Source organism: Barbus barbus (assembly GCF_936440315.1).
Source record: "Barbus barbus genome assembly, chromosome: 12".
NCBI classification, from domain to species: Eukaryota; Metazoa; Chordata; class Actinopteri; order Cypriniformes; family Cyprinidae; genus Barbus; species Barbus barbus.
Genome location: NC_136740.1, coordinates 12,275,037 through 12,295,722, shown reverse-complemented (window position 1 = coordinate 12,295,722; position 20,686 = coordinate 12,275,037). Strand labels below are relative to the sequence as shown.

The 20,686-nt window shown below is 35.4% G+C and overlaps 1 protein-coding gene and 1 pseudogene across 2 annotated transcripts; both read left to right on the top strand.

Annotated features, from left to right (window-relative positions):
* Positions 1–2,612: 2,612 nt before the first annotated feature.
* LOC306877527 (sodium-dependent neutral amino acid transporter B(0)AT1-like) lies at positions 2,613–14,178 on the top strand (the record flags this gene model as incomplete). Its single annotated transcript, XM_079429334.1, has 12 exons — positions 2,613–2,811; positions 5,356–5,496; positions 5,699–5,836; positions 5,926–6,107; positions 7,499–7,609; positions 10,278–10,390; positions 10,545–10,673; positions 11,148–11,304; positions 11,855–12,059; positions 12,190–12,349; positions 13,607–13,769; positions 13,927–14,178. The coding sequence occupies 12 exons, from the start codon at positions 2,613–2,615 to the stop codon at positions 14,176–14,178; spliced, it is 1,950 nt and encodes a 649-aa protein (XP_079285460.1).
* Positions 14,179–16,806: 2,628 nt separating this feature from the next.
* On the top strand, positions 16,807–20,686 carry LOC306878527 (ferroportin-like; annotated as a pseudogene). The gene is made up of 6 exons: positions 16,807–16,909; positions 17,724–17,790; positions 17,959–18,135; positions 18,383–18,602; positions 18,661–19,372; positions 20,376–20,686. The product of its transcript is annotated as a ferroportin-like (transcript).

The following is a 20,686-nucleotide window of genomic DNA, read 5'->3' as shown; positions in this document are numbered from 1 at the left end:
AGTACATCAGAGGCCAGTCTCGAGAGACTGGTTCCCTTAGTAGACCATCTGGCAGCGTGGAAAATACTGCCAAATGTGTCTCAGTGGGTCCTGCGTACTGTAGAGAAAGGCTATCGTATTGAGTTCGGCGCTCCGCCGCCGGCTTTCAACGGGGTGATTCCCACGTTGGTGGGCCCCGAGCAGGCTCTGATCATGGAACAGGAAGTAGACACTCTCTTGAGGAAGGAGGCCATCGAGGTGGTCCCTCCTCATGAAAGAGAGTCCGGGTTCTACAGCCGGTACTTCATCGTTCCAAAGAAGGATGGAGGGTTGCGTCCCATTTTTAGATCTGCGTCAGTTGAACCACTCAGTCATGCGACTGAAGTTCAGGATGTTCCTGAACTTCCTGAACTGAAGTTCCCCCTTACACTCAAACAGGTCGTTTTCTCAGATCAAGTCTGAGGACTGGTTTGTCACGATAGATCTAAAGGATGCATACTTCCACGTCTCCATCCTTCCCACTCACAGGAAGTCCCTGAGGTTTGCTTACCAATATCGGGTTCTTCCCGTTGGCCTTGCACTCTCACCCCACACTTTTACATCAACGATTGGTTGATTCTAGCTCAATCGGAGCAGCCGGCGATTCGACATCGAGGTGTCGTTCTCGTGCACTTGAAAGCTGGGGTTGAGACTGAACGCCAAGAAAAGTTTGCTTTCTCCAGTACAGAGAACCACTTATCTAGGCGTGGTGTGGGATCCGACCACGATGCAGGCACGTATGTCTCCTGCTCGGATTGAGTCGATCCTCAGGTCAGTAAAGAGGGTGAAAGAAGGCCGGTCACTCACTGTCAAGCAGTTTCAAAACTGCTGAGTCTGATGGCAGCTGCGTCCAACGTGATATCTATTGGCCTGCTGTACATGAGACCCCTACAGTGGTGGCTCAGAACCAAGAGGTTCTCCCTGAGGGGAAACCCGCTTCGCATGATCAAGGTGAAGCGGCGATGCCTACGTGCCTTAGACATGTGGAGACAACCTTGGTTCTTGTCTCGTAATGCTAGCGACGAACGCATCCCTCACCGGTTGGGGAGTAAGATCACACTTATAATAACTTATATCGTTGACCCCCCTTTGTTCAAGGACTCACAATTCCATTTCTGTTCATCAAATGCCTGTGAGACATGTTTAGATTCAGTTGTTTAATATTTTATGTTAAAACAAATATTTACACATGTTAAGAAATTTGCTAGAAATAAAAGCAGTTGAAAGTGAGAGGAGGTTTCTTTATACATCTTAACAGTTTATATATACAGTATATATACATATATGTAGCAGTGTTATTGTTAATCTTTCTGTCTTTTTTTCTTGCCATTTTATATCTAATTGGTAACTTATCTACAGCAGATAATTGATTATTTGCATTACAGTAATGCTTAATCTTTACTCAAACAATGTCTTTAGCAAATATTTGATAAAAGCTCCCAAAAAATAACACCTTTGCAGAATAACACCTTAACACAGATTTGCAGAAGGTTCAAAAATCTAATAATCAGATACTGTAGCCTAATGCTAAAAAATTCAAGTCAAAACAGCATTTCCAAAACTTTCAGAAAATTATTTAAAAAATGTGAATTATTATTTACAGTGTCTGGGGAAAAAAAAACTGTAGAAAAAAGGTTTATGGTTATTTTCTGCCATAAGTTTTCGGACATTTCGCTTAAACCTAAAATACAACACAGTGCAAAAAAAAATAAAAAAATAAAAATCTGTGAAAAATCTATATGGAAAATTCCTTCATATTAACACAGTACTTTGGACCCCATTTACAGACTTTTCTTAGAGTCTATTATTATTATGCTATGTATTTGTCCTTCACTTTTTATCTTTGCAGTAAAACATGAGAATCATATAGCAAGTGTTTTTCTTTTGACGTTTACACATTAAAGACATTGATGCAAATCAATAAATACATATTACTATTTCTATTTTTTTAAACCAAACTCACCACAAACTTAAGAAACAGAAGTTGTCATCCCTCCTTCATTTCTATTTACCTGAATAAGAAAAAATGTGATTTGAAAGTCGCTAATGAACACGAATTGCAAGTGTTTTGATAAAATAATCAGTTTTCACTTATGAATCATAGAAAATAGTCACAAAAACATCATCCCTTATCAAGCGAACTGCTCTTAATGACTCAATGGAAACTAGATTATACTGTGCGCTGAATAAATATATTATCTGTCAAGTGATGTTTTTCTACTCTTTGTGTGCTGATGGGACTGGTAAGGATCTTTGACTTACCTCCAAAGTGTCATAAAGATCATTATCTTTAGTTATTAACCATGGGAATGGGTATGCAGAGACATGTAATCAGATTCTCAATCTCTGATAAGACATTAATTATTGCCATGCACAGAGTCTCAGTCACAGCCTTTCTTTTCACATTCAGCTGACAGGACATTTTCCCCATCTTCAAGACACTCCGTGACTCACTGGCCTGGTGGGACGCTGCCAAAGTTCACTACATATACTCACTGCATCCAGTCAGGCAGTCTTTATCTCCCACAGATCCCTGCTGTCGACACCATCAGAGATTCCCCCACAGAGACCCACACCAAGGAGCCCAGGAGATCATGAAGCTGAAGCTGCCGAACCCAGGTCTGGAGGATAGGATCCTGAGCCATGATGAGCTGGAACGGCTGGAGGTGGAGGAGACTGGAGACAGACCCAAGTGGGACAACAAAGCCCAGTACATGCTGACCTGTGTGGGATTCTGTGTGGGTTTGGGCAATGTCTGGCGCTTCCCCTATCTGTGCCAGAGCCATGGAGGAGGTGAGTGCTTGCTTGGGTTTGTGGCGGATCTGTGCTCGAGCCATTGAGAGACGTTCATTCCTTTCAGTTCAGACCAGAGGTGTCAGATCTACATTCTAAAAACATCTGTGAAAATAGGGCACAATATTTTCTATATTCATTTACATGTGTTTTACCTCATTTTACATTTTATACTGCATTGCGTTGTGTTTTATAGTTAACAGAAATGTCCGTAAAATTAATGGATTATGTCCTGCCAGCACTTTTTCTGTCATTTTACAGATTTATCTCTGACATATGCGCTGCAATAATTAACATTTTATTTACAACCTCTAATTTTTTTATACAAAAAAAAATTATTAAATGTGACCCTGGACCACAAAACCAGTTTTAAGTCGCTGGGGTATATTTGTAGCAATAGCCAATAATACATTGTATGGGTCTATAAATGATTTTTCTTTTATGACAAAAATCATTAGGATATTAAGTAAAGATCATGTTCCATGAAGATATTTTGTAAATTTCCTACAGCAAATATATCAAAACTTCAATTTTTTGATTAGTAATATGCATTGCTAAGGACTTCATTTGGACAACTTTAAAGGCGATTTTCTCAAAATTTTTAGTTGTATCTCAGCCAAATATTGTCCTATCCTAACAAGCCATACATCAATGGAAAGCTTATTTATGTATTATGTATAAATCTCAATTTAAAAAAAAAAATACCCTTATGACTGGTTTTGTGATCCATGGTCACAAATGGTTAAATTAAACATATAATAAATGGCTTGAATTAAATGTATACTAAAAATTAGGTCACTTTTTTGTGTCTGTTTTGTATTTGTATTTGTTGTTGTTTTTCAGAAGCGGTATGCAATAATTTTCTTTTCTTCTTAATCTTCCTTTATTTTATTTTACCCCTTAACTATATATATATCTAGGTATATCTAGCTCACCATATCAGGCGAAATTAACATTCATTACCGTCATCTCAAAATCTGAATAACATTTCATAATAACATACATTTTAATGCTATGAAATAATAATATAATAATAAAACATTATTATAGTATATGTATTTTGGAGGGGGGGGGGGGGGGGGGGGCTGTTTGCCTTGTGTTGCAACTGTTTGCATTTTCTACTGTTTTTATGCAAATTGTATTATTTCAACCTTGTTCCATCCAGATACAGAAGTTAAATCTTAAACTTTTCTTAGAAGAAAATCCATTGTAAAAAATATCAAAAATATTTGTTGTGTGAAAATTAATTATACAGCTATCAACTTTATATCAACCTTTATATGCAAATGATGCCCTTCGATTTTGGTGGACACCACAACCAACCGTTTTGCCACTAATATATATATATTTTTTTATTATTATTGTACCAAGAGATAAAATATGAGACATTTGATGTGTCACGTAAACAAATAAAACTAATTAAATATTTTCAATGCATATGAATTTGTTTAGGAAACTATCAAATTTGCCATTACTTGATTTGAAATTTGAACATTATTCATACAGAACATAAACACAATTTTATATGTAAATCAGAAATTGTATTTGTTGAGTTAAGAAAACAACGAATTAGAAAAAAAATCATATAATACTTCTATTATGCAATCAATTAAACTAATGAGAATAAGAAGTGTTTCAAAAGAGTTTTTTTTCCTTCCAGCTGAATAAATAAATAATGAAATAATTCATATGATTCACTGATTTACATTAAAATAATTATATTAAATTATATTAATTATATTAATAATCCAATTAATTAGAACAGCAACAAATTTACACCAAGTTTATAATACTAGAGCTTTCAAAATACTAAAATACTCCTGCATTTATCTATTATGGCTTTACAGTAGTAAGAATAACTATAGTGACTATAGCTATATTCTTAAATATAGTTATAAACTAATTACTCTGGTATAAATTTGTGTAAGGGATTTTCTTTTATGAGATGCTATTAAAAAGCTTTGGCTCTTGAAGCCTCATATTCATTTTCACAGGTTTCCAGTAAGCGCAATATATGTATGTAACTTTTTTACCACAGACCTCAGCTCAAGGTTAACTAGACAGTGTGGCAAGATCACTTCAAGTGAGAACTCCTCAAGGGTCACAGCGTCCCAGCCAACCATTAACTCAACTGCTGCGAAAATGGCTGACAATGGCATCTGTTCCAGAAATGACTTTGCTCCTTTTTAAGTATAGCCAAAAAAATAAATAAATGGAACTAAATCTAAATTAATTTACAGCTGAGTAACTGTATATTGTTAATATAGCATGCTATTTTATGCACCCAAAAATGAAAAGTCTGACATCATTTACTCACCCTCAAGTTGTTCTAAACCTGTATGAATATCTCTCTTCTGTTCAACACAAAAGAAGATATTTTGAAGAATATGCAGTTGATGTCCCAATTGACTTCAGTAGTATGAAAAATGTATTTGTAGTTGTATTTATAGATTATATTTGAGATTATAACACATCCGTGGTGGAAAACACAAACCACAAGATGTGACAAGCATCGGTGACATAATAATATTTCTTTTCTTTCAGGGGCCTTTATGATTCCCTTCCTAATCCTGCTGGTTTTTGAGGGAATCCCTCTTCTCCATCTGGAGTTTGCCATCGGTCAGCGGCTAAGGAAAGGAAGCGTTGGGGTGTGGAGAACTATTAACCCCTACATGCTTGGAGTTGGTGAGCAAAATATTGAATATTATGTTAAGTACAGAACAAAATAGAAATTATAGGGAAATAGATGGGGTTAGTATTTTATTTTATTTTTTGGAAGAAATTAATATTTCTATTCTTTGAGAATATGAAATAAATAAAAGATTTGTAAGTAATGTGTCCATGTTGATTATGTGATCTAAGCAGGTTACTTCCTGTTCTGTTTTAGGTATTGCATCTATGTGTGTGTCTTTTCTGGTCAGTCTGTACTACAACACCATCATAGCCTGGGTCATGTGGTACTTCTTCAACTCCTTCCAGGAGCCTCTGCCTTGGAGCCAGTGTCCCATCAACGCCAACAGGACAGGTACAGTATATGTGCACCGTGAGGAGGAACTAAATTCTGCATGTGTTTTTTGGAAATGCTACCATGGATATTTTGTTGATTATTGGCAGGACTGGTTTCGGAGTGTGAGAGGAGCTCACCTGTGGATTATTTCTGGTATCGTGAGACTCTGAACACCTCAGCAGCTATAGATGAGACAGGAGGTCTGCAGTGGTGGATGATCCTCTGTCTGATCTCGGCCTGGGGAGTGCTGTATGTCTGCTGCATCCGCGGAATAGAGACGACTGGAAAGGTAGAGCTGCACTAATAACAGCAGTGATGGAAAAAAACGAACATTTCAGAATCTGAAGCAGATTTACAGTATATTTATGAACGATGTCATGTTCAAAGCTTTTGTTAATTTGCTAAACCAGTTTCCCAAACGTGAAGGAACTGCAGGGGGATCATGAAATGTAAAATGAAAATAAGATTACAGTGTTTTCACCCTCAGTTTACAGTAAACACTGCTTCTCACATTATATATATATATATATATATATATATATATATATATATATATAAAGAAAAAAGAAAAAAAAAAAAAATATATATATATATATATATACTGTATAAATAAATGAATATATATGCATAAATACACATTTATTTATTTATGTATTCATATATTCATTCATATATTTGTTCATTCATAACAACAAATTATTAGGTCATATAAAACAAAAATAAATGGGAAAATACTGTAAAATAAAATGAATAATACACTTCCAAATATGTACAACTATTGCTTATGGTTTCACACACACACACACACACACACACACACACACACACACACACACACACACACACACACAGTATGAAGTTTATTATTGTGTGTGTGTGTGTGCAATGTCACTATATAATAAATAATTTAATATATTGATTGCTAATATTTAAGGAAATATATTTTCTTTGTGTAAGGGTCAAGAATTGTTTTTTTTTTATTCTACCGGACAATTGTAATTTACAATAGTAATATATTTATATCTTAATGTTTATAATTAGAGTAAAACAACAACAACAATAATTATAGCCCTATATATGTAATATATATATATTACATATATATTTCTATAAAATCAAAATAAACGTCTTAAAAATATATATAAAATATTTTAACGTGAATGTGACATTAAATTATTGAAATATTAACTTAAAATCTCAAGGGGTATTTAAAGTCAATTGTTTACGTCTAAGGGGTTCGACTGACAAAAATGTTGGGAAGCCCTTTGCTAATCTATAATCATTAATACTCAAGTAAGACAGCTTTACCAGTAAAACAATACTACAGTTATCAAAGGTTATACCCTTTTTATTGTGAGAATGCTATAAATGAATGTTGAAATAAAGAATAAAGATCACAGTGATGTACTGTAAGGACACATGCTTATAAAAATTTCCAGCACAGAACAACTTTACAGCTTTACAGCTCTTGTGAACAATTAAGCAGACAGTTTTGCTTTAACTGTTGCAATAAAAAGGATTATAATTCCAGAATGTCAAAGTGTTTATCACTAAACCAAGAGCCACAAAACAAAGTTTGAACTCACTGTACCATACCTAAACTATCTGTCATCAGATTGTCATCAGATATGATACAAACTCACATTAAGGTTGATTTTCTCTCCTCTTTTCTCTTTAAAGGCTGTTTATGTGACGTCTACGTTGCCATATGTAGTTCTTACAATCTTCTTGATCAGAGGATTGACTCTGAAAGGATCCATTGATGGCATTAAGTTCCTCTTCACTCCAGATGTGAGTGTCAAAATCAAACAAATTCAACTTTCATTAGGTCTAATTAGTGCTGTCAAACGATTAATCGCGATGAATTACATCCAAACTAAAAGTCTTTGTTTACATAACATGTGTGTGTACTGTGTATTTATTATGTATATTTAAATATGCATGTATATATTTAAGAAAAATCGGTTATATTTGTATATTACATATATTTCTATACAGTCAGGGCCATAAATATTGGGACATCGACATAATTCTAACATTTTTGGCTCTATACACCACCACAATGGATTTCAAAAGCGAACGAACAAGATGTGCTTTAACTGCAGACTGTCAGCTTTAATTTGAGGGTATTTACATCCAAATCAGGTGAACGGTGTAGGAATTACAACAGTTTGCATATGTGCCTCCCACTTGTTAAGGGACCAAAAGTAATGGGACAATTGGCTTCTCAGCTGTTCCATGGCCAGGTGTGTGTTATTCTCTCATTATCCCAATTACAATGAGCAGATAAAAGGTCCAGAGTTCATTTCAAGTGTGCTATTTGCATTTGGAATCTGTTGCTGTCAACTGTCAAGATGAGATCCAAAGAGCTGTCACTATCAGTGAAGCAAGCCATCATTAGGCTGAAAAAACAAAACAAACCCATCAGAGAGATAGCAAAAACATTAGGCATGGCCAAAACAACTGTTTGGAACATTCTTAAAAAGAAGGAACCCACCGGTGAGCTCAGCAACACCAAAAGACCCGGAAGACCACGGAAAACAACTGTGGTGGATGACCAAAGAATTCTTTCCCTGGTGAAGAAAACACCCTTCACAACAGTTGGCCAGATCAAGAACACTCTCCAGGAGGTAGGTGTATGTGTGTCAAAGTCAAAAATCAAGAGAAGACTTCATCAGAGTGAATACAGAGGGTTCACCACAAGATGTAAACCATTGGTGAGCCTCAAAAACAGGAAGGCCAGATTAGAGTTTGCCAAACGACATCTAAAAAAGCCTTCACAGTTCTGGAACAACATCCTATGGACAGATGAGACCAAGATCAACTTGTACCAGAGTGATGGGAAGATAAGAGTATGGAGAAGGAAAGGAACTGCTCATGATCCTAAGCATACTACCTCATCAGTGAAGCATGGTGGTGGTAGTGTCATGGCGTGGGCATGTATGGCTGCCAGAGGAACTGGTTCTCTTGTATTTATTGATGATGTGACTGCTGACAAAAGCAGCAGGATGAATTCTTAAGTGTTTCGGGCAATATTATCTGCTCATATTCAGCCAAATGCTTCAGAACTCACTGGACGGCGCTTCACAGTGCAGATGGACAATGACCCAAAGCATACTGCAAAAGCAACCAAAGAGTTTTTGAAGGGAAAGAAGTGGACTGTTATGCAATGGCCAAGTCAATCACCTGACCTGAATCCGATTGAGCATGCATTTCACTTGCTGAAGACAAAACTGAAGGGAAAATGCCCCAAGAACAAGCAGGAACTGAAGACGGTTGCAGTAGAGGCCTGGCAGAGCATCACCAGGGATCAAACCCAGCGTCTGGTGATGTCTATGCGTTCCAGACTTCAGGCTGTAATTGACTGCAAAGGATTTGCAACCAAGTATTAAAAAGTGAAAGTTTGATTTATGATTATTATTCTGTCCCATTACTTTTGGTCCCTTAACAAGTGGGAGGCACATATGCAAACTGTTGTAATTCCTACACCGTTCACCTGATTTGGATGTAAATACCCTCAAATTAAAGCTGACAGTCTGCAGTTAAAGCACATCTTAGTTTCATTTGAAATCCATTGTGGTGGTGTATAGAGCCAAAAATGTTAGAATTATGTCGATGTCCCAATATTTATGGCCCTGACTGTATAATATAAATTATATAAATGTATACATGTAACTATTTTCAAACTATATACTGTATGAGTGTGCATTTATATATGCTTAATAAATATACACAGTACACACACATATATATTATGTAAACCAAAACTTTTATTTTGGATGCGAGTAGTTGCAAATAATCGTTTGACAGCACTACACTGTAAAAAATTACCTGATTTTTAACGGTAAAAAACTGTGAAAATGCTACAGTAAAAACCTGTTAAATGGTTAACGGTAAGTTCCTGTAAATTTTACATGAAAAAAAAACGTAAACAGACGTTCCCAGAATTTGATGTTTTTTCTTTGAAATAGCTATGTTTCTTAGTTTTTTTTCTTATCAGTTATGTTTATTAGGGTTGTATGTTACATCTAATGTTGTTAAATTAATTGTTTATTGCATATTTCAGTTTAACGAGTCTCACCATGATGGTGTTTAGTGCTTGTGTGAATGAAACTGTGCACCTTCTATATATGTTATTATCTAAAAGCTGGTTGTGATGGGCTTTGGTTCATCATGTGACTCTCATCACCACCTGCATTTAGTGGTTATCAGTGTATTTCAAAGGTACAAAACCGATTTCAGCACTTTCAGCACAATAGGTTGGTATATTAACATTATATCAGTTAATGAAATTACGGTATTTAACTGTAAATTTAAGTTAAAACCTAAAATGTTGTTACCGTATTTTTTACGGTAGAATTCCGGCAACCACAGCTGCAAATTTTTTACCGTAAATTTTACAGAATTTTTTTTTACAGTGTAGTTCCAATACAACCAGTACTCTCTGTGTGTTTTTCAGATAAACGAGTTAGCAAACCCAACCACATGGTTAGATGCAGGTGCACAAGTGTTTTATTCATTTTCTCTGGCTTTCGGGGGCCTCATCTCCTTCTCCAGCTACAACTCTGTGTTGTAAGTTCTTTTTTAAGTGTTTTTGTGTGTTATGGCTGCTTTTACACTATAAACATATTCTTATCGTCAGTTAAAAATCACAAAAATCACACCCAACGTTTACTGCAGAAACCTCAGTGATTAACAGATGAATTATTCTTTCTCTTTCCAACAGCAATAACTGTGAGCAAGATGCAGTAATCATCTCCATCATTAATGCCTTTACCTCGATCTACGCTGCCACTGTCATCTATAGCATCATTGGTTTCAGAGCTACAGAGAGATTTGATGACTGTTTGAGTGGGTGAGTGTTTGGTAGTGTCACAACAATATCATGTGACCTTCTGTTTTGGGAAAAAGTGATTCATGACAATTCCACAGATAAGTAGACATTCACTTGAGTGACTGACTTGTTGATACTTTGAAAACTTTTTTTATCAAAAGACTATCGTAACTAATACTATATGTATTATGTTACCACATGTGATGCAAAAGTTAATTATGAACAATACTAGTACAGTATTGTGTAGTATATTGTATACTATTGTATTGTAGTAAAAATACAATAGTATTTGTTCATCTTGATTGACGTTATTTCTACATAAACTAATATTTTATATTTAACATGATATTTTTAATGTTATTTCATAACCAAGATGAATAAAAGTTACTGCTTTATGATACCTAATGCATTAATTATTCTTAAAATAATATTACAATAGTGTTAGAATGCATTTAAACTCCATTCTGAAGCACTTATCTTAACTATGTCCTGCAGGAACATCTTGAATCTTCTGAACACATTTGATCTGCCAGAAGGAAACATCACACAGAACAACTATCAAGAGGTCCTCCACAGCCTTAACAGTACAAACCCTGATATCATCAGCAACCTCAATCTTAAGACCTGTGATCTAAACAGCTTCCTCAGTGAGGTACAGTATACGAATGGGTGATACAGCTCATTTATTCCAATACCAAGTTCTTCCAAGACCAACCTATATTGGTGTAAATATTTATGTCTCTAATAAATGAAATTATTTTGTTCTTTCTGGGGATAAAATAATTATAGCCATTTATCTTCAACATTTTAAAATTCAACATTAACATTAAATGAACATAAACTACAAAATATATATTTTTTGTTTATTATTATTAATAATAATTATTATTATTGTGCAAACAACTTCTAATGTAAGGTTACTCTAGCACCATAGGAATGTATTTAAAAATGTCAAATTTCTTTAATGTCACGTCTAATATTTTTATTTTTATTTAAAAAAATAAAATCACTAGTTTAAAGCATTTTTATGTGAGGATCTGCAATGTAAGATGAGTATTATTACTAGTCTATCACTATTATTATGATGAATATTATAGTGCTGTCAAACGATTAATCACGATTAATTGCATCCAAAAAAAAAGTTTTTGTTTGAATAATATATGTGTGTGTTCTGTGCATATTTATTATTATCACCTTCACAGGGTGTAGAAGGAACAGGTCTGGCCTTCATTGTGTTCACTGAGGCAATTACCAAGATGCCACTGTCTCCACTCTGGTCCGTCCTGTTCTTCATCATGCTCTTCTGCCTCGGCCTGTCCTCCATGTTTGGCAACATTGAGGGTGTTCTGGTTCCCCTGCAGGACCTGAAGGTCTTTCCCAAAAGCTGGCCTAAAGAGGCCATTTCAGGTATATAAAGTAGACTTACTTTGTGATCATCATAATGTGAAGAATTCATTGCAGAATTAACATACCTCCATCCAAGTGATGATATTGTTTCAGAAGTAGTTTAAATGTGTCTCTTCATTGTTCACAATAGGGGTAACGTGCTTGGTGTGCTGCCTGGTTGGGCTGATATTTGTGCAAGGCTCAGGGAACTATTGGCTAGCCCTGTTTGACAGCTTTGCCGGATCGATTCCTCTCCTCGTCATTGCTTTCTCTGAGATGATTGGAGTTGTGTATGTCTATGGGATAGACAGGTAGGTTTAGCAGTTGTATTTAAAGGAACAGTTCACCCAAAATAAAAATCTGCTGAAAATGTACTGACTTCAAGGTCATCCAAGATGTAGATGAATTTTTTCTTCATCAAAACAGATTTGGAGACTTGCTCGCCAATGGATCCTCTGCAGTGAATGGGTGCCATCAGAATGAGAGTCCAAATATTTGATAAAAGCATCATAATAGGGGCTTTCACTTCACAAGACATTAATCGATGGACTGGAGTCATGTGGATTACTTGTGGATCATTGTGATGCTTTTAGCAGCTGTTTGGACTCTTGTTCTATATTATATATTAGCTGTCTTCTAGAAATTGCTAAAACACATCTCTTCCATCTATACCAACACACCCACACAATTATAGCTGCATTATTTTCCATTTGGCTCTATAATATGCAGAAGCAGAAAACAGGAATAAAGCAAGTATTTGCTTTATAGACCGTTTGTAGACCAAACCTGAAAAATGGCACCATCTGGTAAAAAAATTAAATTTTGAAGCCTTGCCAACAGAATGAAAGCCTATTAACAAAAAATGGCATCATTTTACAGTTAAACGCAGGCCCAGATTAACACAGTGTAATGCCCCAGGGTTACCCCCCCCCCCCCCCCCCCCCCACCCCATCTAAATTATTTAAGAGCACTGTCAAAAAGTAGCACATTCTGATCAATAACAAAAATTTGATTTCCCATTACAAGGTAATATTTGACTCCTTAAAGTGATTTACAGAGACATTTTTTTTGTAATGGCATTTTTTTTTTCTAATTTCAGTAAAAATATGTCATTATGTCAAATTCTAAAATATATCTTTATAAGCTTTTCCAAAATTTCTAATAAAAAAAATTGAGTAAAAACAGGTAGAATAAGAAATGTTATTCTGACGGCACCCATTCACTGCAGAGGGTCCATTAGTGAACAAATGATGTAATGCTAATCTTTTCCAAATCTGTTCTGATGAAAAAAATAAATAAAAATTTGCCTACATATTGGATGGGCTGAGAGTACATTTTCAGCAGATTTTCATTTTTGGCTCAACACTTACAAAACAAGATGATTAGAATTGGTTATAGGACATAGACGAGTCAAATCAAATCTTAGTACTGCCCTTAGAACAGTTTAACCACGTATCAGCAATTCACAGATTTTTTTCACAGCGACTAGACAATGCATTTATGACTTTATTGCTTAGATAAAGCTCACTGAAATCAGCCATAAATTGTTATCTTCTGTTTATGAACAGATTCAATGAAGACCTGATATTTATGATTGGGCATAAGCCTAACATTTTCTGGCAAGCCACATGGAGATTCATTAGTCCCCTCATCATGTTAGCCATCTTCATCTTCTACTTCTCCACCGTTGTCACCAAGGAAATCTTCTACAGTGCCTGGGACCCTGATTCGGTGATTATCAAGTTTAATCAATTGTTTAACATAAACTGATTATTGTTACATAAAAACAATATATATATATATATATATATATATATATATATATATACTGTGTATTATTTGTAAAGCATTCATTTGGAATTAATTAAATGATCTTGTTCTCATATAGGAAAACTTTCCAACCCTAGAGAAGAAGCCATATCCATCATGGATCTATGTAATAATTTTTCTCCTGGCTGGGATCCCTAGTTTGTCTGTACCCGCCACTGCTGTTTTCAGAGCCATACGAGAATACTGCTGCAAGAAACATCCCAGTGCCCCAGTTCAAGAAATTGATTCTGTACCGTATAAAGTTTATATGCACGATGAAGAGCTGAAGTCACAAAAGTCACAGAAACCTGACCAAAAGTTCTACACATGAGATCCAATTCAAAGTTCTCTAGTTTTATACATTCATAGGTTAGAAAAATGCATTTTCTAGAACTGCTGGAATATTGCTATTATGGTCCCTTACAAATATTTTGTCCAAATATTTGTCTAAAATATCAAAGTGGTTCCAGCTGTTGTGTTCCAAATTTCCATAACACTGTCACGTTTACTAGAAGTGTATGGTTAAAGTAAGATATGAATTAGGGCCTGCTGAAATAAAAAAAACTATTAAATTGCTCATTATGTTAGTAATTTTTAATTGAAAATATATTCAAAATTAGAGAGATATAAGGAAAATAATTAGACAATTATGTGCCATATTTGGTAGTTGCATATAGCAGTGACTTGTTTTTTTTATTTATAGATGAATGTATTTATTTTTTCTAACAAATAATGCCTACTAATTTTGATTTTTGACTATAGAGAAACTTTTTTTTGACCCAAGATTTGACCAACCCCCCCCCCCCAATACAAATTTGTCAATGATTTTGAGAGGAATACATGTTTCTTATTAGTGCAATAAATATTTATCTGTAATAATAACGGAAAAAAATGCCTATTTGTCTCATTGCATAATTTTCTCATAATCTGTTTCAATGATTATTATTCATGCTTTTTGGAATCAGCCATTAAGACAGTACTGTACATTTCTTGTCATAGATATTAAATGAAATCCTGTAAACATCAGGCTCTAAGACACCATAAAAGCACCTGAGGTTGTATTAAGAGCCCTTATAATATCAGGCATATATCACATATTGTGTATTTAGAGCACTGAGGATCAATAGGTGATCTTTAACCAGTTGAAATGCAAAAACAGAACAATTTTTAACAGACTGCTTCCTGGTGAAATTTATCACTAGCCAAACATAAATAGATAAATCATAAAAGAGTAATCCATTTACAAGTCTCTCCTCCTCTTAAAAAAATGTTTTATCAGATTCAGCATTTATATTACAGGTACATCTCTTACAGGTACATCTGTGTCTCAGACAATTAGAATATTACATAAGATCAATAAAAAAAAGGTTATTTTAAACAGAAATTTCAGGCTTCTGAAAAGTATGTTCATTTCTATGCACTCAATACTTGGTTGGGCCTCCTTTTGCATGAATAACTGCATCAGTGCGGCGTGGCATGGAGGCAATCAGCCAGGTGTAATGGAAGCCCAGGTGGCTTTGATAGCGGCCTTCAGGTCATCTGCATTGTTGGGTCTGGTGTCTCTCATCTCGTCTGAGCTTGGTGACTCTTGATGCACTGACTCCAGCTTCAGTCCACTCCTTGTGAAGCTCTCCCATGTGTTTGAATCAGCTTTGCTTGACAGTATTCTCAAGCTTGCAGTCATCCCTGTTGCTTGTGCACCTTTTCCTACCCAAATCCAGTCAACTTTGCATTTAATATGCTTTGATACAGCACTCTGTGAACAGCCACACCTTTCAGCAATGACCCTCTGTGACGTACCCTCTTTGTGGAGGGCATCAATGTTCGTCTTCTGGATCATTGCCAAGTCAGCAGTCTTCTCCATTATTGTGGTTTCAAAGAACAAGATATACCCGGAATTTATACTGTAGGGATGGTCATTAATTGAAACCCAAATGTAAATATTCTAATATTTTGAGATACTGATTTTTGATTTTCGTGAACTGTAAGATCTAATTATCAAATAAAAAACTAAAAAACTTGTTAAATGTTTTACTTTACATGTAATGAATCTAAAATATATGAAAGTTACACTTGTTGTCATTTGTTACAAGATAAAATTAACTTTTTCATGATATTCAAAATGTACCTGTAAATGCAATATCATAATGTGTAAATTATAAGTGGTGTATTTTAGATGTTTTGTTTTTACCATACGCGTATGTTTTTCTGAGCAACATAGTATATAAAGCACATCTGTTTATGGTGGTCAAGATCATAAACATGTAGCAGCCTTTTAATAATATGAAGATAAGTTCCCCTTTTGCAATTTGAGATTATGTTCTTCTTTGGTCTAACAATAAGTGGTAGACTATACCATATACTTACAAATAAAAACAACAACAATACAATTACAGAAGAATTTGTAGGTCAAAACTGATAGATATATAGCAACATGAAAACTGATTCATTTGATAAAGTATGCCATTTTTGGACTTTTAAATTGTATTGTTTTGTTATCTGAAGTGTGCTGAGATAAACACCATTCATTATACGTTATTATATATAAATTAATCTGAAGGGTTCAAGGTGCTGCATGCAAATATCTTGTTCGGATGTCCATAATATGATCATTAACATCATTGATTAAACAGCACTTTGTGAATGACAGCCATAAAACCTGTTTTGACTGATTACTAATTAAGTCAATATGCAATCATATCAGGGCATGACAATAAAAACGGACACATCCAAATGCAAACATCAATGTTGATTATGTGTTGAATGAGTATGGCGAGTGTTTTATTACTATAGGAGTGCGTGTATGTGTGTGTGTGTGAAATTTGAGTAATTTTATAATCATTTTAATTGATATTTTTTAAATATATTTTTAAACACGTTTGTATTAAGCCTCATTGTAGTGCATGACAAAACAATTTTTTATGTATTTATTTTGATCAATTTATGCTGTTCACACAGGATGTCTCTCAGAACAGAGGGGGTTCAGTGTGGTGGAGTTGCTATGGAGTTTGACGATGATAATGACAGAGATTCATCTGTGATCAAAGCTAGGAATATACCACGTGTGTTTCTTTACTTAAATCAACCTATTTATATTGCTTTGTGTACAGAGGGCAGGTTTAATACTTCAAACTAGTCAAATACCTGTGATATTTCCATATAACTACATACTCAGTTTGCTTGACAGGATATGCAAGGGACAGTTCACACAAATTTAAAACTTTGAGTCAATATTTAGTGAACATTCTTTTTAAACCACTTGACTTTCTTTCGTGAAACAAAGGAGGAAAGGTCATGCTTTTCCATAACACCAAAAAGAAGGTACAAAAAGCTTGATCTATTTAAGTCAAGTGTGATATTAGTTATACTGCGTATACGTTTATTGTTTTAGGCTACAAACAGAATTAAATTGAATTACTGTAAATCCAGCCAAGCTTTTCATGTTATTGACAGTTTGTGAGGAAAGTATGTGAATGTCTGATTCACTTTAACTTCACTTTAACTTAACAAAATACAGTGATGGTTTTCATGATGATCCAGTTCCTGAGTTTATGGTTTATGAGACTAATCTAAAATCCTCAGTCCCCATTTATTCATAATTTTTCCTTTTGTGCTCCACGGAAGTAAACAAAACAAAACAAAACAAAACAAAACAAAACCCCAAATGAGTTTAGAAAGTAAACAATCCTTTTCAATTTTAAGGTAAGGCTTATTATAGAGTGATTAAAATAGAGAAACATTCATCTGCTATTTTATATTAGAAGATGCTTAAAATCTGCAGAGCCTGCTTGTTCTTGCTGTCAGGCTTTAAACAGTCTATTATTCTAAAACCAATGCGCATACAAGTCATATCTTTCAAAACTCTTTATCTCATAGGATCAGCCCTCATCTACCTCAAGGGCCCAAGTTCCTCATCTATGTGAGCGGAGCGTTATCTATGTGGGTAAGGAGCTGTTTTCGTATCTGCAAAGCTGGCACTCAGTAAACAGGGCATAAGATCTGGCACACTATTACAGGTTTTTTTATGATACTTTGAGGACCACACAAAATATGTGAATTATGATATCTCAGGTATGATATCTTGAGCTGATCATCTCTTTTCGTGTGCCAGGGTGATTGCATGTGGCATTTCACCAACACTCTGTCTTCCTGATTGAGCTGTATGGGCATAACCTGCTGTTAACTGGCATCTTTGGACGGGTGGTGGCCGCATCGGTGCACTTATTAGGGGCTTTGATTGGAGACTGGGTTGACCGCAACCCGAGAGACAAAGGTGAAAATGCATTATGTAGTGCATTTATGGTAAAAAAAAAAAAAAAAGAGAGAGAGATGTCATGTCTGGTTTATTTATTTATTTTGCGATATTATTATTATTTGCATTAATACATCATAAATTTACATGACATTTAAGTACCTTCCATATTCTCAAGATTTAATTTTTCACCATTTTAATTATTATTTAAATTGGTGGCTAACTGTAAGTCCCTCTTACACTGTTTATACCCTAAAAATGTGTCATTATTATGTCAATTCAGAATGCAATTATGTGTTCAGAGTAGCCCTGTGTGCTTACTGTCTCTGGCTAGTCATTGCTGAACATAAGCATTCCTGCTGTTATGATACCGAAGGTGGTTTGTTATACGGTGGTGATCGTCCTGGCAGATGTGGCGAACCTCGCAAGCACAGCTCTCACCATTGCCACCCAGAGAGATTGGATAGTGGTGATCACAGGCTACAACCGTGGTCATCTCGCAGGTATGGACTTTACTTATGTACTTCAAATGTTGACTAGTGCAGACAGGCAGATAGATAGAACTACTGATATATAATCCAAATCCACAATTCATCTTGGTTTGTTCAGGCAGGACCTCAGCATGTCCAGCTGCTGTCATCTCGGACGAAAGCACCAGCCTACATTTACAAGAAATAAGGCGAATACCAGTGTGCCTCCATCGGCTGCGTGGGCTCGTCAGCACCTGCCGGGAAGGGTGGTGGGCGTATTACAGACAGCCTGTTTTCCTCGCTGGCCTGGGCCTGGCCTTCCTTTACACCACAGTGCGGAGCTTTGACTGCATCACCACCGGCTACGCCTACACCCAGGGCATCAGCGGCTTGCTGCTCAGCATTCTGATGGCATGTCGGCTGTGGTGGGGCTTCTGGGTACTGTGCTTTTCACAAAGCAATGTGCAAAGCATGTGGCCTGGTCAACACAGGGGTCATTTCCAGCAATCTGCACCTAGTTGGCCTATTGCTTTGTTTGTGCTCCGTGTTTGCCCCCGGTAGCCCCATGGACCTCAGCGTGCTAAATATGGGGAATGCGTCAGATGTGGGAGGGATGACCGGAGGTCACCAGAGGCACGGATACCCACTGCGTGGAGGCAGCAACCAGCCTCTGCTGCCAGACCGTTCCTCCATTCACTGGACCAATAACACTGTGCTGTTTGAGAATGCGCCAGCAGGGACTGAACCAGAGTCTTAAGTCTCCATCATCCTGCTGTTCCTTGGAGTCATTACAGCTCGAGTTGGTGAGTAAACCCTTTGTCCTAAAATATAAAAAAGTTAAAAATAAATAAACAAATAAAAATGTATACACTCCTGTTTCAATTTTTAGGGCTACTATGCTTTAAAAAAAAACGTTTTTCAAAGAAGTCTCTTATGCGCACTTTTAAAATTGTAATATATTTTTCAAATGTAATTAATTCCTGTGATGGTAAAGCTGAATTTTCATTTTCAGTGCCACATGATCCTTCAGAAATCATTCTAATATGCTGATTTTATCCTCAAGAAATATTTCTGATTATTATCCATGTTGAAAACAGATATGCTGCTTATTTTATTTTTTTGTGTTTGTGTGGAAATTATAATTTTTTTTATCAGCATTCTTTAGTAAATAGAATAAAAATATAAATAAACAGAAATATAAATAAAATTAGAATACAAATAGAAATCTGTGACAAATTTTTACTGTTACATTTAATGTGTAATCTTTTTCATTAAAATAATTCTTTAAAAGAAAATTGGCTAAATCTTTTATTATTTCTTAGGAAAAATCTTTCAACAAAACTGTTTCATTGCTTAATTAATATTTTAAAAACGATTGTCTGCAAAGCAAAGTCATGTTTATGGAAACGTATATTTTGACTTTTTTCTCAAAATTCAAAAAAATGTGAGTTACGAGATACTCGCAAGATACTTTGAGAAAAAAAAAAAAAGTCTTATGCGAGTTTTTTGTAATTGCAATAAATATTCGCAATTAGATTTTTGTAATTCTACATTTATGTCTGGCAATTCTGAATTTATATCTCCCAGTTCTGACATAAAACAGGGAAATGTTATTATAGAGATGACAACAAGTCTCATAAAGTATGAGAGAGTTTGAACTTTTTATGACAAGGCAAGATTATTTCTGGTTCTAAAATGTCATGTGGTATGACTCAACATCTTAATTGAGTAAGAATTGTAAGCTAACTGATTATATTACCATGACGTGTAACCTAAAGTAATATACAAGGTGTTGTTGTTTTCCAGGTCTCTGGTCCTTTGACCTGACAGTGACTCAGCTCTTGCAGGAGATCATATGTGAATCAGAGCGTGGGGTGGTGAATTGAGTCCAGAGCTCCATGAACTACCTGATGGACCTGCTGCACTTCATCATGGTAATCTCTGCACACCAGCAACAACACTTCGGCACCCTTGTCATCATCTCCATCCTGCTCATTTTCACGGGACACACCATGTATTTCCTGTATGCCACGAAGGTCAAGAGGAAACCACGTACAAACACAACACAAATCTCTCTTGTGAATGTGTCTCAATCCCTGCACTGTGCTGTGTGTTAA